The following is a 19,597-nucleotide window of genomic DNA, read 5'->3' as shown; positions in this document are numbered from 1 at the left end:
TGAACAATTTACTTTTGAAATGAACAAATATCATAAATATAAGAGGATTTTTGCTAAACTTACAATTCTTTTAACCAATTTTCTTTTTGATATAAGGATTCTTCTAACTGATCAAATATTTCACATTGTGGTTCACTGAAACTACACAAAAACATTTCATATTAATATATATTCCACTTAATTTGAGCATAGCCAGTCTTGAAATGTGTATAAAGTAACAAGTGCAGTCTATCAAATATAATGAAACAATGAATGAACTCACCTTTTTCTTCTGAATTCTGGTGATCTTAATTTATCTCTAGGTGAGGTTTCTACAAAATAAAATACGATACACTGAGATAAATATATTTTATCATGGGTTTGTTTGAATTATATGGACAAGACATAGTGTATAATGTCCACAGTGAAAGATACAAAGAATAATTCCATTAATAACCAAGATACAGCTTTACAGAAACTGCTGAGAGTTGCTGAATTGATACATTGTTCTTGAACCAAGGTTATATCTTGTTCAAGCCAATCTTTAGAAACTTTGAAAAGTCCAAATATTGCTTCAATTGCAATGGTAATAATGAGAAACTCAATCATTTTGAGAATCATTTGAACTGTTTCAATACTTCTTATGATTTTAAAGCGAGATACCTACCTGATTGAAGTACTGAATCATCAGGTATATGTATAGTACTATAAGTATCTATAATAGGGAGACTAGGTGCTGATTGTAATAAATCAACAGCTGATTTATGGTGAGATTTTAAATAATATGATGATGAAATGACTAGAGGATCTGTACTTTTAACTTGAGGTTTATATCTTTTACTATGACTCTCGTTCAGTGAAGTTGTGGAATATGATTTGGATGAAGGCTTGTGTTCACAGAAACTGTTGGACTTAAATCTGTAAACAATAATTACAATAATTCTCGAATGGCATTTAGTAAAGGTGATTAAATACAGATAACACAATTCTTGTGGAATACAATTACTTCATAAGAATTGCATTATTAATAATTACAATATTTAATGAAAAATATGGAAATCAAAGAAAAAGACAATGCACTTCAATATGAAAAAGACCAATGTATTCAGTTACTTTAGTAAAATTTATGGGTATACCTGTGAGGTCCCTCAGAAAATGATGTGTTATGGAATATAGATGTTTTTGGTTTTTTACTCTCTGTTTGCTGTACTGTTCTGTTAGTATCTAAAGGAATTGATGTAAACTGTTGAATTAACTGTCTATATTTCTCTTTTTCTTCCAATCTTACACACTGCAAATAATACACATTTTGTTTTATATTATATAGTTTTTAAACATATATATCTATACATATTAAAGTGCTTTTACACAATGAAATGAATACATGTATCGATTTTGATTCATGTCATGCAGTGTTTTTACACTCTGAAAATAAACGAGCAAAGCCAACAATCCATCGTAATCAAAACCAAACTTTTACTTACCAAACGAGCAGTAGGTTGTTGGGTTATAACAGATTCATCACCATTTATATTGCCATTGAAAGCAAATATTGACTTTCGGTCATGTTTTATTACTGGAGGTTTTCTTTGGAAAGTATTTTCATCTGAGGTGTGCCCACCATTAACTTGTGATGAATTTACACATGATGATGCTACCACATCTACAACAGGTAAATACATTTATAAACAAGTCTGTTGGAATATTTAAAAGTTTGTCGTTGGATTAGTGAATATAAAATTGTTGTGTATCAACAAAGAAATAACAATTTTTTCACAAAGATAACATCTTAGGTTCAGAAGGTTTACGTCTACAGGTTGATTCATGGAACAATGAAAAGTAACTTGCAAGACGCACCAACAAAGATTAGAATCCACAACCTTTATTTGTTCATCTATGTAAATGATGTCAAGAATCAAATTCTAATCAAGCTTACTACAGCTCGTTCTTGGTGAAAACATTTATGAAAATTGTATTATTATTTACCTCTGTAACTTCTTTTAGTCTGTGGCTGAAAATGCGGCTTAAATGTGGATTTACTAACTCCCTTAATGAATTAAAAAAAAAATGCCAAATTACACACCAAGGATATACTGTTTATTTCTATGCTTCTAATATGTATGTAGAAAATCTTTTGATTTTGATGCTTCTGCTGAAATGTTCACAGTCATTTGTTTCCGGAATCTGAGAGTAAAATACATTCCCTCAATGTATAGAAAAAAGAGATGAGCCAGACTGAGAAAAAACTAAAAAGTGTAAGTTTGATATTAAAATAAATTTACACTTACATCTGAAGTATGAGTTCTTCCATTAGTCGTTGGTATTTGTCTATTATTGTTACTTGGAGCATCTGATTTATTACTAGATTTTTGGTGATCAGTGAAATAATAATCTTTTGAGAACATTGATTTTCCACGAAACCAAGAAGTCATTTTATTTACTGGTAAAGAGAATATGTTGAAAACTGAAAAGAAAACATCAAATACATTGTTAAATGTTATAAAGATAATATCATAGGTGTCATAGGTCTACTTTCGATTTATTTTAGCCAATAAAGTGTCAAAAAAAAAATGGCAGAAAAACACAGCTGAGTCAAAATTCTTAAACTTTATTCCCTCTGTCTTACAATATAACATGATGTGAATAGAATTTTCATAGAAACGTGATGTTTTACTTTTGCATTTCGACTTTGAAGTAATTTTAGTATTATTAGCAATTTTGACACTGTAACCGAATTAAATTAAAATGAATAAATAGGTCAAGTCTATTGAAAAATCGTCACAATCCGTTTAAATTGTACAGTTTCGATTAATAACTTTCGTATAAACCTTTACAGAAAGTGCTTAATGTTTCATCCTTACTGATTAAGCTTAAAGCTGATGTGAAGTTGATGCATAAATGTAACAAAAATTCTCACCACGACTGACTCCTTGCTTAGGTCTTTTCACCGCAACTATTTCTACATCCGAATCTTCACCCCTAGAAAAAAATACACATTAATACTACAAAGACTAAAAAGTGTGGTGTAGACAGAATACAAAATTAAATGTAGACCTAAATCTATTTCTTTTTTTTTGGTATAGGTATCCTGGTCCATCGTAATAGAAATTAGTCAACCAAGACCATCATTTAAGTTCATCATTGAATTATAAATAATCAGACAAAAATCATATTTCATCATAGATTTACCAGCAAAACAACAAGACAATACATAAATAATAGTAAGTACCGGTAGTAAGCAGGTCATTATTTATTATGAGATTACTCACGTGTCTAATTCTCGACGTTTTCTCTTTCTAGAATTGGAATCAACACTGTTGACAGCAGATTCTTGACTTCCACGGTTAGTTGGAAATATGTATGAACGAAATTTTTCAGAAACTGAATTAAACATTTGGAAAAATAAAAAAAATAATTCAGGAAAATACGTTCTTTTGCTCTTCTCGCGCCAGCTCTCCGGAAGTAATCATCTTCTTACTTTCTAAAGAAGAAGAGTTAGCTTACCTCCCCTTGGCATTCGGACAACATTAATGCGTACAATCTTTTATTCTGCATATTTGTTACCTTTACCCTTGACACTGAGCCATCAAAAAAGTGGCTAGACCAGCTTTGTCCCGTCCGCCAAGTTCAAGAGAATATTTTTTCTACTATTCTAAAGCATTTGATTCCGTTTGGCATAATGGATTACCCCTGAAACTATACGATCTTTGGAAGACACCTTATAGACAATTTGTATAAATGCGTGTGTGTACAAATGTGCGGGGTTCTGTCATTACTATAACTTTATGTTAATAGATTGTTGGATGAATTATCGTTTTCAACCTTTAATTGGAGAAAGCATTTACTCTTAAAGTTCTTGTTGTCCTACTCAGGCAGATATTGCTAATCTACAAAAGAAATTAGGTAAATTACATTTTTATCTGACATCTCAAATAATTTCCCGCTTTTCTTTTGCCGCATTTTAAACTTTATTTATCCTACATAGAATGATGTGTATGGAAATATTAAGTGAGGTATTTTTGAAGGAATTATGCAATTTTCGTACATTTCTATTTTATATGAAGACTATTTACATATATTCAAGACCCTAATCAACCCCCGAAAATGGCGCATTGTCCCTTTAACTATTAACTATGTTATAGTTATTAAAAAACTAGTCCGAAACACCTGACTCAATTCCAGCCTCTCATGGAAAGGTTGCTGGCTGGAGTAGAGTAAAAAAAAAATAGGCCTCGTTAAATGTGGATTTCCCCACCTCCGAAAATGCTTTTTCTTTCTAACATAATATTAAATTACCTTTACGATGACTGTAACTTAGTGTTGGGCATCACCGTGACTTTCGTTTTATCACGTGACTCTGTGACCTTTGAATTTTTGGCTGTGCATGCAGTTTTAAATAGTCGATGTGAGATCAGTTTCGTGATGAAACTCAAGTCACCACCTAAATGGTGTTAGGAGAAATGATAGTATTCATCATCCAAATATATCCGGGTTTTGTAGATCCGAGGTATCTAAATAGGTTTAAAACCCCCACACTTGTTAAGATGCGGGAAGTCTTCATTTAACAGAGCCTATTACACCAGCCAACAAATAACTATCAGACTCTAAAATAGAGACAGATGTTTCGGTCTATTTAAAAATTGCAGTGTAATGTGAAATGGGCACACTTTTCCCCAAAGATCAGTGTATATAATGAACCCAGAGGTAGGTAGACTATATTATGCAGGTTCGGTTGATAGTTTTCTTAGAATGAATACAGATGGCTGGTTGATTCAATGAGCCCCTCAAGGAAAAGTAGTTAATACTTTCATCAATAAAATACATATACTTTGTCCGTTTATTTCTTTTCAATATCAGTGAGGCATTGCGATTATCTGTAGCGAGGTGTTAATAGGCGGAGGTAATACAATAGAACGCTGCTTTTAATAACCGGACAAGGGTCATTTGAGTCGATTGATACCCACTGACCAGTCAATCAGAATGAGAGAGGGAGCATTTCGTGATTTGTGCGTGTGATAAGGATTTCCCTGTGCCTTTTCTTTGGACACCATTATAGGCTTAAGACGTATCGTGACCGGCTTATCTGAAAGCGATGTAGCAAGAGCTCCACTTACAACAGAAATAGATTTTACAAGCGGATACACCAATATAGATTTGAAAGAGTTCATTGCAATGTTGTCTTGAAGTGTAAACTTCACGAGTATCTTTTGTGACGTCACGTGTTATCGTCTGCTATTGGAAGCAGCAGAAGTTCGTGGAATGTGTGGCTAGGGTATTTATAATGGGGTATACACTCAACATACTAGTATCGAATACCTCAACTACGTACAGTGGAATAGTTAAATGCCTGTGGACTGCATCACTGTGAATTTATTCAACATTTAAATGGAATGAAAACGGGCAAACCACAGGATATAATGTTTATTCAGTCTTCTCGTCTACAGACCTGTTAAATTTTGATCTATTTAAATTGGGATAGCCTTTGTGTCTCGTGTTGAATGGAAACAAGTTTTAAACATGCCACAAATGGATTTTTCGGAACCATTGGTGTATTTAAAGCAATAGATCCAGACGTATTAGTGTGAATCGTCGTATCAGTACGGCTTATAAATGGAAACCGCCATGGAAAATACGCCTATGTTAAAGCGGGCTAAAAAGCCAAAATTTTGTCGTATTTTAAGTCGGTATCATTTCGATTGTGACGAATTAGAACGTTTGTATAATCGCTATGTTTATAAACTCCAACAGTCCAGTGTTGTGTATATGCTGGCTTTATTTATTGTACTAACATTATGCTTATCTATTCTCAATTTTTTTTTCTCCAAAACTTTAACAGTGCTAGGCCTATATCTTTCAGTGCAATGTGTCTTCTTTATTATAGTGTTTATTTTTATTCACACAAAATTCATGAAAGAATCTCATTTCTCGTTAATATGTTACATTTTATTGCTATTTCTCATTGGATTTTCGATATTTTCTTTCCCGACGGATTTCGGAATAATTCTGCCGGACATGCCTCCAGTTCATTACCATCCTGCAGACGGTGTATGGGAAACCGTTTACGTCATATTCATGATTTATTCTTTAATGCCTTTACGAACACTGATAGCTGCAGTAATTGGAATATTGTTACCTGTGGCACATTTGGCGGTTTCGGCCTTCTTGGCTAACTACTTCCCCTCGTTGCTATGGAGACAGGTAAGGGATATTTCATTTTTGATTCTTTATACAGCTGGCGTCTCACAGTGTTTGTAATGTATTTCATCGACAATCTGGCTAAATTTGCCTTTTACCGATGAAAAAAAAAACCATATTATTATCATATTGATATGATTTGGGCAAGCACAGAGATAAACACTGTTAACGTAAACAAATCTACAATACAGACCCGTGAAGAGTCGAGGAGAATGGGAGGGGGTATGCGACGTCAAGCTCTTTAGATGAACATCCGGTTAGTCAGTCCCACACTGGGGGATAAGTTATGGCAGATGAATTATTAATTCCCTCCAGATATTGACTGATCTTTTCCTATCGAAATATCACTATTAGTCATTCTCTCAGCAAACTTAATACACATACTTACCGGGGTTTTCACAAAAACATTAACTCGAAATCTAAAAACCACTGAATACTCAATCACAACCAAAAATCACATTTGTATATCTTAAGCAATTTCATTAATGCATCACAATTCGTTGCTTGAAATAATACATGTATTTATAAAAGTAGTTTAACAACAGTGACAACAAAGACTCATAAAATAGTAGGAAACAAACGTGCATTTGTACTATATTGGTTATATGAAGCAATAAATATGGTCATTAACAGTTCGTGTCCACTACACAAAGATGTTCATAGCGCAATATTATTTTTAGAACCCTTTACATGCATCTATTGATAACCTCAACAATGAAGTTCTCCTATAAACACACGTGTAGTCATTATGAAACGTTCTCATAATTGTTGTCGCATGAGTCTCATACTGAACCAGTGAGTTTAAATAATAATTTTTAAAAAAAAACATTACTTGAAAACCCAACATTAATATGTCGATATAAGGTTGCATTGCTTGGTAATTAAACTATGGAATTTTATGAGTGTTTTAATGAGCGTAGTTGAGAATAATACAATATAATCCTACAATAATTTAGTGTTCATATGATGTGGTAAGAGTACAGGTGAACTACATACTGACGTAAAGTAATTAGCCTATTAGCACTGCGGGTTGGGTTCAGTGATAATATAAATATGCATATATGCGTACTCATCCTGCAAATTTCGAAATAGGCCTTCTCACAGGCAAGTTTGGTGCCGTTTAATGAGTGTTGCAGGTAATTACAAGTTGGTAAAGAATGGGTGTGGAATATTTACCAAGGATATTTGTAGGGTAGGTTGACATTGATCCAACATCCCAACTGGAAAATATAATCCATTGCATCATTATTAGATTAACTGTCACGATATTAATGAATGAACTAAATAGGGAAACATGGCAGATAATATGTAATGATAGAGGGCTTATATTACACGATATTAAAGATAGACGTGTCTGAACCAACAGACATTCATTGCAACCTTGGTATTTGGTGATATACATTTCTGAACGATATGGCAAGTAGGCTCCGATGAACAAGATATGTTACCATTGTTAAGCTCTTTGAAGGCTGTATCTGACCATAAAACAGATAATTTGGGTGTCTAGACGTAACAGACAAATTATTGCTCACAACTCATGAAGTTTTAATCTGTGTGATTAAATCTATGGTACCTGTGCCATGAAATAAACACCACTGTAAACTATGTTGAAGAGTTCTAACGGATGTTTGGAATGTCTAACGTGTAGTCAAGGATACACAGACAAATCAGGAATCGTGCAGGTCAGGTCAAATTGTTAAACATGTAAACTTGACCTATCAGTTTGTAAAAACATGTTCAGAGCTATGTACATTGGTGTTCTGGTCTTTTTTATAAAGATAAATCTGGCATAGTCTACTTAATCGAACCTATAAACAGGGATAAGTCATGTATTATCATATAGGCACACTTTCTTGGCCAATATTTATTGCACATTTCATATACTCTAAAGAAATACTGAATTTAAAGGGACAGATGTGCCATTTTTGGGGTTTGATTTTAGTGTTGAATGTAATATGTAAATAGTCCTCAGAAGTACTAGAAATTTAAGAAAATTGCACGATTTCGAGGCGAGGCATAATTTTAACATTCTAACGCGGATAAATCTGTAAACACGTGGTTTCGAAGGCTCAAATTTCGACGGTAAGCTTTGAACCCTATTACTATTTAACTTAGCTCAAAAAAAGTTTAGCTTACGAGGCTTGCGAGGTACGATTGGTCTAAAAAATGGCGCATCTGTCTCTTTAAAGGATATGACTCAGCAGGCTACTCTGCAATGCGTAGGGTGTCGGTTTATGATATTATCGCAATTGCAATATAGGCGAATACAAATCGGCAATGTTTCAAACTCAAATGAAGGTATGGAAATTGGAGGTCATTAGGAATCCATAGAATATTTAGGATCCGGACGGATGTTGAAATCAGCAAATTTTTAACGATAGTGGGAACTGTGTTTAATGTAAACTCCAATTAAACTAGCAGTGTGTAGTCGGAGATAGTTTACGTATATTATATATACAACACCTGTAGAGAATCAAGTGTAATGGCATGATACTATTACTAGAATCATTAGATTCTATCATATCTTATATAAGAGATAAATTAGCCTCACACTATGTTCCTGGAAGTCTGTAATACCTTAAAAATCTATATCTTGTAATTTTTTGTTGTAATACTATGAGATCTCTACTAGTTTCCTCAAGTCAAAATCTTTGGGACTCACTTATAACAGTATTCGCACCTTCAGGTCCTATAAAAAGGTTTTTTGGGGGATTCGTCTTGAAAGATAACTAGCAAATGTTGAGCATCAATTTCAAGCTCAAATATTAGCAAAGATTTCAACATTAAACATTGGTTCATAGAGTGCAAAGATGGCGATGGAATAACACAAATTGTTATAAATGTTCTCAATATGTAATTGTTTGTTCATAATTATATGAAACTTGAGAAATGTTATGGTATGGCTTCCAACACATGAAAAGTTCAAGTATTTTTTTATAAATACAATAACTCATTACCACAATGCCGCGAGCATCTAATAACATTATAAACAACCCAATATTAAAAAGAATCAAATCGTTATCTGATTTTGTTTTACTAAAACACATACTGACTGCCTTATGAGCTTCAGCATTATATTTTCCTTCTTACGTGAGTAGTCCTAACTAACAATTAAATGTTATAAATGATCGAAATCAATCACGTTTCAATCGTGTCGTGTGCTGGAATGAGTCAAATATCCCATATGCTGTACAGAATCCGCTGACGCCATGCTTTGAAATTCATTTCATGTTTGATTTTTGGACTCAAGTATAGGCCGTGACGGCCCCGTGAATTGGACAAATGATCACTCACCTGAATGTTCAGGCGAAGGTTGAGATATACCTTCAGAATTTACAACCCGTTTTCCACTTTGCCACTGACTGACATGGTAAAAGCGTCCAGAAGTTTGAATTGGACAATAAGGCTCCGTGTGCTTGTAAAAGATAGCTCGACGGTTCGAAATCAAAAGAGAATAGACTTGTGCCACTGTCCATAGGCTTTGCATGACGTTATATGCCCTACGTCGCCATTGGCCCAATTTGGTACAGTGAAGTTAGAATTTCATTTTATTCGGCCCCTATTACAAAATAGTTCATTGGGTTACAGTCGACCCTCTTTTAACTGACAGTGTGACCACGCCTATGTACAGATGATAATTCGCGACAGTGATTTATCTAGTAAATCAGTTAGCTGTATCGCACTAGATTTAACACCGATTCAATACTTTTCACAGTTGGCCTTTAGTTTCCCAATTGGTAGCCCAACACTACCTGTTCATCTGTACCTGCTTCAAGGACATTAACGTCGACAGGCAGATTCAGGAACTGCGAAATGTGATACGAATAGCACTACAGTACCAACTGATGATTTCATCCAGTCTTACAATAGGTAGATTCCCGACACCATATTAATCAAATATTTTCTATCCTATGCAGTTTTTGTCATTTCTGTATCTGTAAATTACCCTTCAAGTCTCAGAAAATTCTGTAATAATCTTGTCCCTTCTATTTAGACTGAAAATGAAACATATCGGAATTGTACTGAAATAGATGTAATTTCAGATTTGAAATATTGAAACCTCACGTGTTTCTTGAAATCTGACAACATGAATTACATTTCACTGATATTTATACAAAGCTCCATATTGTTTCCTGTCTTACACATCATTATGATAAGCCTGGCTTGAACTACTTGATACTAATGGAAACAATCAAAATGCTCCCTATTTTTAGCGAGGACGTTTTCAAAAGATATATGATATATTTTAGTAGTGCACTATCCCACAATTTACCAATCCATACTTTTGGATTTTACATTACGGTTACCCCTTATAAGTGATGCTGGTCTTAGTTGCATGGAAAAAACTTTTCAGAGGTTCTTATGAAACAATAAGCCGTGTGCTGCAGGTTGTGCAACTTAATGATGCCTGTAGGAAATCGAAGGATAGTGGGCTAAAACCACTGGCCAATATAAAAAAAATTTACCATTGCATAAATATAATTATATTATATCAAAGTTTTGTTTATATAGAATGATAATTGAGGTCTGTAGCATTTGCAGCGAACTTTTAAAAAAAAGTTCAAGAAAAGAACAGCTCTTTTCTTAATGATCACTTGAGAATTTAATCATCTTCGCGTGTCATCTTTACAAATTACTCTTTGATTTGACCATGAAATGAGTGTTCAACTGTCAGCCTAGTGTATATTTATAGTTATCAGGTTGTGTTGATAATAACATCTAAACCTATCTAGAAAATAACTATCTACTACCTAAATCACCCAGTATTGTAATCTCTACCTCAACTCATTTTCTTTTTTCATTAGCCATTTCATCAATCCTGCTTTATTATAGATAGTTGTCCATTAGAAGTGGAATGCAGCTTTGCGGTCTTACCGTTAAATCCCTTTCAATAAGTACGATACTAAAATATCTGGACTAATCTTTTACACTTAGTAACATACATTTTGCCACACGTTTGGTGGCTTTTTGTTTCCTTTTTTATATAATGACGGTTATTGTCACAATTATCTACATGACTGTATTTTCAAATAACCCCTTTTGGAGCATCCGGTTTCCCTCTCCTGTCCACAATTGTGCTTGTCCACGAGTCTTGATTTCAAGAATGAAATCGTTCAACAAAATCCGTACAACATCAGACAGCGTCTTTAAATATGTTTGATTTTCAGAAATAATGAATTTCAAACGTGACATCCATTTACTGTTATTAATCCTTTTATTTTACCCATCACCTGTAAATAATGGAATTCTTCAGACATATAAATGAGAAATCTGTTATTTCTCTGAAAATTTGCCAATTGTGTCTTCATTATTAAACAATGAATTCAAAATCCACAACGCAAGTGGAATAAATGGACGAAATGACCTCAGAGTTAGGTCGTAACACTTCTGACCAAATGTGTTCTATACCCACTGGCAGTTTCACTCGGTTCAAAACACTATTGACTCATCTATCAAAGAACGAGTAGATTAGAGGAATTCGAGAAGTATGTTATGCTCAATTATCAAGGGGTTTAGGGAGGTTGGCAGCCTCACATGGTCTTCACATGCACTTTACCATGTAATACATTTCATTATAAAAGATAGCTTTCCAGGTAAGGTAATATACGCCCATTGGCAGCTTTGATTTTGAATAAAAAAATTTGCCAGTACAGTAACAATCATCAGTTTGAAATATTCAACCTTCAGTCATACACTTTTGAACTTTTTTGGCGATACTGAAAAATATTACCAAGTTTCGTTAGCTAAAAATTGAACGCGTTTTCAAACACAAGGGCAATAACTTAAAAGAAAATAAATGAATTTTATGAAACTGGATTTGAATCTAAAATCTTTTGTTACATTAAAAGATCAAAGTTATAGAGATTTGATTGTTAGCAGATATTTTTACTCTTTTTATAAGAAACCGGATAATTTTCACTGAGCTTCAAAGTAAAGTAATATTGGTTAAGTGAAATAACAGAATATGTGGTTGACTGACGTCTTTTCAAATATTATTTATCCATTATTTTTTATTTCTCCAGGGTTTCAGGAGCAAAATGATTAAAATATTTTTTCCACTTACATCTAAATTGTGATAGGACCTTGTACGATAATAAACAAAGGTTCCTGCTTTCCATGCAATATACTCCTAACTGTAGGAGTTTACCCGTCTTCATTAACCCTAACTGAAAAACATGGACAATCCCATTTTCTTTATCATACTTGAGTCAGCATGCTTTGTTAAGTGATGATGTTACCGTGCAAATCATCAAGGTGCGAATGAATTTACAGTTCCTAGGATAGTAATCCATTACTGCTTTCAGAATGTCCCAGACATACTAATATTTGTGTATAGAAACGAATTAACCATTTGATTGTGATATAAACTTGTTGTTCGTTTGATGAGCGAAAATATTGAAATAAACAATGGACCTCCTATTGGAAAACAACTTCTACTAATAGAACTGTCTCCCGTGAGTTGACATTTCGAGAAATTGTAGATAAGTTGAGTTATGTTATTTGTTCACTAGACTTAGAACTTGGTTTGAACTTATACCTTTTTCGTTCGAATGCCACGGGCGTGAGATTTACCATTGAAGTAAAGATGAAAGGTTTCTAGTAAATAGGTTTATTAAATATGATGTAAAAGGTGTTAATGGAATATAATGGTAATATTTTGTATATTGGGGTAGAACTGATTTTCTAAGATCAGTTTGAAACTGAGTTGAAAATCAAGGGTCAGTTTGAATAGATTTTCTGTATGGAATGGATTATGGTATTTAAAGTATCTCTTGTATCTTTTTTCTTTTTTAATGGCAATGTCTAGATCTAGATGAACTGGTTATGCAATGATCTAATTGATATATAATAAACGATAATATCAGAACTAAAGTAACAAAGGGTTCGTTTTCATAATGAATTTGTTATATGTAACCTTCAGCATATGTTCAAAGAGAACAATTAACTAATAGCCATACATGAAATATTTTTTACGATAATACCACTTAACACGCTAGTCTATAGTAATAATCGATACTATTTTCTCCTATTTAAATATAACCAATTTAATCTATCTGGAGAATTTCATATTACTATTGAGATTCTGACAAGCAGCAATTCAAGCTGTGAGTTTCAGTTACAGGACTATCTTTTAAGACATAGATGGGACCCAGTAAGTCTATATTGCTAACTGTTCATTTTGATCAAATATTTGAATCAAAAATAAACCTGTCCCATTGGATACATATTTATAAAACAATTATGTAAAAGTCAATTTGTTAAATTGACCGTTTTGATAGAGGTATAAAGCATATTTTCCCCAAATGCAATATTTCGGCTTTATGAGTCTAATACAATTTATGTCTGTTGAAATACACCTATTATAGAATTTTGTTCAAATCAAAAGCGTTTAAACCGTTTTTATATCTTGTAAAACTGGAGTAGAGAACTTCCCCTACTGATACATCATAAATTTCCTCGGTAATTGGCGTCTTCAAGTCGAACATTTAAATAATGATCTGTAAAGATATCAATTTTCATCATTATATAAGTAATTACCTAATGGAAACATGATTTATGTGTAAAAATATGGATGCTAGGAAACTATCATGTTTCAGTGTTTTCCATATTTTATTGATCTGAATATTTTCTAATTTGACATGAATTTGTAGACAGTTACATAGACTTCTGTGATTAACAAATACAGTGAGAAAATAAAGTTCTCAACCGAACTGGCTTCTACCATCAAATCATACCCATGATGATTGTTTTTTCAAGACTTTGTCATAAAAGGTTTGAGGTAATGTTTGGATAGGAGATTTGCTTTAATAAGTTTTTAGTAATTATTATGATCATAAGAAGACCACTTTGATCTTTATTTTGTACTAGAAGCCAGAAGTGAAAAGATAAAAAAAAGAAATGAAATGAATATTAATAAATTTTGGCGACATATAAAAAACGAAAAGTAAAAATATTTATATTTTGATTAAGTGGTGTATGAACAGTAAAATACAAATTAACTATGTATTTTATGTTTGTTAGACAATCAAGGGTATTGGTAAATTGATTTATTATATCAGCAGTTAACCTTTTATATAGCAAGTTATCGATCCATAACTTACCATAATTTACAAGTTAACTCGCTTTGAAAGTCAAGAAATTGGGTTGAGATAACAATAAATGCAACTGTTACAGTTCGGTCATAGGAGTTGTTTTCTTTACTACTGTGATGTATCTGTAGATATTTTAGGTCCATTTTAACACGAAAAACATGACATTCATGAAAGAGATTGTGCTTGTGATGATGATCGACAAACCAATTTGAAGCCTCGTAAAAAGGAATTTTTTTATGTAGGGTTTGCTTGTAAGTTTACTGTTGCGTTTTACCAAAAGACGAGTGAAGATTTACGGCAAGACATTGATTAAAACAAATATTTTTATAGGCTTGAATGTAATTCATTTCACGATGAAATGCCCAACAGCAGAACAGACCAAAAGAAAATAATCTTACTTAATTAGTCTTGACTTCGTGTATGGCTTTTGGCACATTGAGTTAATAGTTAGTTTAGATTACAATGTACATGTATATTTTCAAGACAATGATGGTTTACAGATCTATGTAGTACAGTGGTGTAACCTATTTTCGTGGATGTAAGGATTCAACACCGAATTTTGTCAAAGATAAAAAAACGAAAAATTTTTTTTATGTCTTAGATGTTTCCTCAGATATTCTACAAAATAATTAAAATTGGTTTATTTCGATTTTCTTTATGAATCCTTCACTTTGACCCATATTTCATGAGCAACCAACTCAGCAACGGCGGCAGAATGCGTCACCTATTTTCGTGTACAATGTTTGATCTATTAATAAGTCGAGAAAAACACGTTGTATGAATACCGGGTGGTATAATTAACTTCTCCTTGTATTTATCTTTAATATCAATTCATTATAACTAGTGACAATTCCTTCAAAGAACCACGATTTAAAAAAAATAGTTACTGACAAAATAAGATACGTAGCGTGATTTATTGCTAAAAGTCACTGAAACAACATAAGAATATGGTCCACTTTGTGTTCCATAGAAATTTTCTGCTGACACAGAAATCCGCTAGTTGATCACGTGACTTCATTCGTTGGAATATATTCTAGCTGACGACACTTGGAATTCCGATTACCGCTTGGGATTATAAGGAAATTCGGCCGATAAAAAATGGTGACGTTTGGTAATAAGTGAAATCCGCCATTTTGTATTTGTCAAAGTATACATTAATACATTTTACCTTGCTTAAAACTACTGGATTCATTCTACTAGCTGACATTGTAGAGAAAACCCATGTTTATCAAAACAAACTAATGCGGAGGTCGCGCAAGGTCGCTCATGTAAATTATTAATCATTTCCGGAAATCCACGAATAATAGGTTTCCACGAAATAAGGTTACATGACTTTACTGTCCCTATGATCAACTTGCGATGAATTGCTTGACCTGCTTGTGCTTGAATAATTAAGTGCTCAATCGTGCAAGGTATTTAACTTGATGGACTCTTTTTCGACAAAAGATAACATGAGTTTCTTCGTCCTTTATTATTAATATTTAGTTAACGACTCCAATGCTTGAATCGAACATATTGGACCAACAAAAGGATATCCATGCTTATTATTCACCTTTTTGAAATGATTAACCGGACAAAATAACACTTTTATTGATTCTTTAACAGATGTTCAACAGCAGGACTAACCTTCTTTGTTGAATTATACAAATACTGTAGAGTTTTTAAGCGTTTCTTAAAAAACAATACATAACTGTTGACTAATATTACGTACCAATTTCAACAGAGCAAAATGAAAATCGTACTGGGTATAACATTCTGTAGTAAAACGTGGCTAAATTCTCAAGATATCGAAAACCTAATTAAATCTGGCGGGCTACAGCTTCTGATAATCTGACGAAAGGGTAAACAAATCGATAAATATTGGTGTCTTAATAGTTTGTGTTGGTAATGTAATATCTCTATAATATGATATACATTAATTGAATCGTGTGTCTTTACTCATTATTACACGGTCATTTAAGCTCATTTCCTTGACAAAATAGGATCCATATCGTCTCTATTATGTTTATTTCTTAACAAGTCTCACAGTAACCATCAAACACTGAAAATTAGTGTATATCACTGTACCCGTAGACTTATTCTGGTGAAATCAAACACAACAATTTCCAAAAAGTTACATTATCACCGTGAAAAATATCTGTGGGACTATATATAAAATTATTTACTCTTCAGGGGAGGTAACTTAAAATTCATTCATTAAGGGCGACAACTTTTCACAAAACTTAATTGGTTCCCTGCAGGCCCGTCCCCAGGAATGAATTGGTACTGGGTCTCATAACTCATTTCTGCCATTTTTGAGGTGCCAAAAGCGCATAAAAAAATCTATATTTCTTTGATTTTGTACAAAGACACTGTACATGAATCAATCTCTGCTGAACTTGTTTTGCTGGGGCTTAATTCGCACTTGCTGGTGACCAGCCCCCACGGGCCCCACCCTAACGACGGTACTGGTTCCCTGTTTGATATCATATTTACTTGGCAAAGATTATGATTTCCCCATGGACCTATACATTAACAACTAAACAAAGTTAACAGTCTTAAGAGGAACGCTGTAAATAGGATGCTATTTCCTGGAAACTGTATGAAGTTCTCTTGATAGTTCTTACAGGAATTAAATCTTTGTCAAAGCAGATTATATGTAATGTCATCTATTGAAATGAAAAATAATCATATCAAGACAGTGAAACATCTGTTCTTATTGACAAAGTCTGTTCAGCTCCATATAGCTGGTTCTCAATAATACAGGATAAAATAATACTAGTAGCGTATAATGATCCGATAAATCTTGAATTTTACTATCCCCATCAATACTGATAAATGTCGTTGAGTAGATTATAGTTTCTTTACAAAATTACTCTTTACGGTTTTCTATTTTACTTCTTGGTTTATTAGTATGTACGCTCAAGAGCGACCCACAAATCATTTGATCACATCAGATTACCAAAGTCAGAACTGTTCTGTTATTGCTTTCAGCGATACATTTCTTCTTACAGTTTATTGATTAGTCTTTTTTGAAGGTCAGTAAAGATATGACATTAATTGGTACCGCAGCATGTTGGTAACGCATGTATCCTCTTAAGATCGAGATAATTTGCTTTTCTAGGACTATAAACGACTACTGGCTAAGGATCAGACGATCGTATTGCGTGGAAGCACTTTAAATAGAAATTCTGGCGGCAAATTGTCGTTATAGCACGTCCAAAATGGCTATTTAAATAGAACACAAGATAAATGGAAAAACATTACATCAGAAAATATGTTCTTTTCATTTTTCTTTTCCTTCAAATGGTCTTTCTATCGATTTCTGACACAAAATATAAATTTTCTTCTTGAAATGTAAAGTAATTGAAGAATTAAGGCGTAAAGTGGTTGCTTTGACAGGATTTCTTGATCTTGATGACCCTCACAAATATTTAATAACCTATCTTGTCAGCAGAGTATTCATTAATTTATTATTCATAAGTTTGGAGGCACATTTTATATGACAAATAATTTTTTAACAAAAAACACTCCATGATTGGACTAGAAATATTGTATGGTTAATTTGCAAAATTTGGTCGTCAGAGGTACATGTAACAAAACATGACCAATGCAACTTCTTCCTAGTTTATCATTTAATTTTAAAAATTATTACAAATTTGAAAAGACATGCAGAATGTATCAATCAAAGTTTGTAATTTTATGTTTAAGTTTAAGTTAAACTGATGTCTAACAGTTTGACTCCTTATGTAAGTTAGTGTCGTGTATGTGTTACTTTTTTGAAAACCTTTATTTTTTTATGAAAATTTTCATCTGATGACGACACATGTAATTTGTGTTGAAACATTATTTGTTTAATATTTGATTAAAGGAGTGTGCCTATTCCTTTATATTGTCTTGTGTTTGTGATATGTACTTCTCACTTCTAAATGACGTTCAAGTCTTATAAAAACCATGTCCAATGCAGAACTCTGGCGTGGCTCTAAAACAACTAAAAGACTACATATGATTGTTTATCAAACCACACACCATACCAGGTATAAGATATGATGTATTTATTTGATACACCTTAAAAACAGCAGATATATACACGGTTGCCTTTTACACCTCTGTAAATTAACATAAATACATTTCTTCCTTCAAACACAGCTCTATAGTTGACAAGGTAATGGCCGTTGAACAGATGTACCATTCCTTCTAGAAAATTAACTCAACAAAAGAAATCGACAGAGTGGCATCAGGTGCTTCATAAATGTGCAATGTGTGCTGTACCTAGAACATGTTTATAGCTTTTTGAGACAGCGTCATCGAGAGGCCAGAAATTGAACAAATTGATACTTTAAGCACATAGTTAAGACTAATTGACATGTTCCAGAAAGAAATATGAACACAATAGTAGAAGCTACTTTGACATGATGTCCCTTTCTAACTTTGTTGACTTTTGTATAATGAAAACGAGAAGTCGTAAATTGCTGCTTTCCCTTCTGAGATATATATTTTCGTAGATTACAAACAATCTTCTTGAAGGCGAGATCCGCTTGATAGCACATTATAACCGTTGTAGTAGGCGTGACTTTGTTTCTATCTTTGTGGAGAGAATCGAAATGAATATGCTACTATTCTTATCCTCGTAGATGGAAATCTCCATGAAAACGAGATCCTAGTGATCAACTATACATATACAACATATGTGGCTAGTTTCTGCCTTGGAGTTTGTTGTTTTTATGTTTAGGTAAAGAAAACAGAAGTTTACTCAACCTAATGTTCTAATGCCATTCTTATCTCAGACTGTTTACAGTTAACCAGATACAGTTTGTCGACCCCCTTCTGATTCACACAAAGTATCGACTTGAGTTACTCTATTACTCTTATCTTATCCTTTACCAAATTCCATGTAAAATGATTCATTTTAATCACGGAAAAAATAAGATCAAACAGAAGCAATACGGGTATAACATGTTGCGAGGTTCATCAACTTAATGTACATGTATGTCTTTGGAGCAGTATTGTCACGATTTAAATTTAGTCGCCAAACACAATGGCGACGCATGCCAATGTCTTTAAAATGTTGGTTCAACCAATACGGACAATTAACGTCATGAATATTTCACAATTGTTATAAAAAAAAATAGCAAGGTAGATTTAGTTGTGATGCAAATGATGCAATGGCTATAACTGCCCCCTTATTCAAATCTTCGGCATTGGTTTAAATGAAATATATTGAAAGGGATACAATGCCTGAGAATTATTTAATGCAACATCGAAATTATATACGGGTCTATTATTCTGCAGGTTAATAATAATTACTGAAGGCGTTAACAAGTGAAACAGATGATACAAATTATATCAAC

General features: G+C 33.0%; 1 protein-coding gene across 1 annotated transcript in view; it reads left to right on the top strand.

The window, feature by feature from the left end:
- Positions 1–5,589: 5,589 nt before the first annotated feature.
- The window catches only part of LOTGIDRAFT_141290 (hypothetical protein), a gene marked incomplete at both ends in the record, with an annotated part of 46,388 nt that continues 32,380 nt past the window's right edge, over positions 5,590–19,597 (top strand). The window contains one exon of the mRNA XM_009050898.1: positions 5,590–6,177. Coding sequence (XP_009049146.1) covers positions 5,590–6,177 — 588 coding nt within the window. The remainder of the gene's footprint in view (positions 6,178–19,597) is intronic.

Source organism: Lottia gigantea (genome assembly GCF_000327385.1).
Source record: "Lottia gigantea unplaced genomic scaffold LOTGIsca_158, whole genome shotgun sequence".
Taxonomy (NCBI): Eukaryota; Metazoa; Mollusca; class Gastropoda; family Lottiidae; genus Lottia; species Lottia gigantea.
The sequence above is the reverse complement of the archived record's forward strand: the minus strand, read 5'-3'. Positions and strand labels throughout refer to the sequence as shown.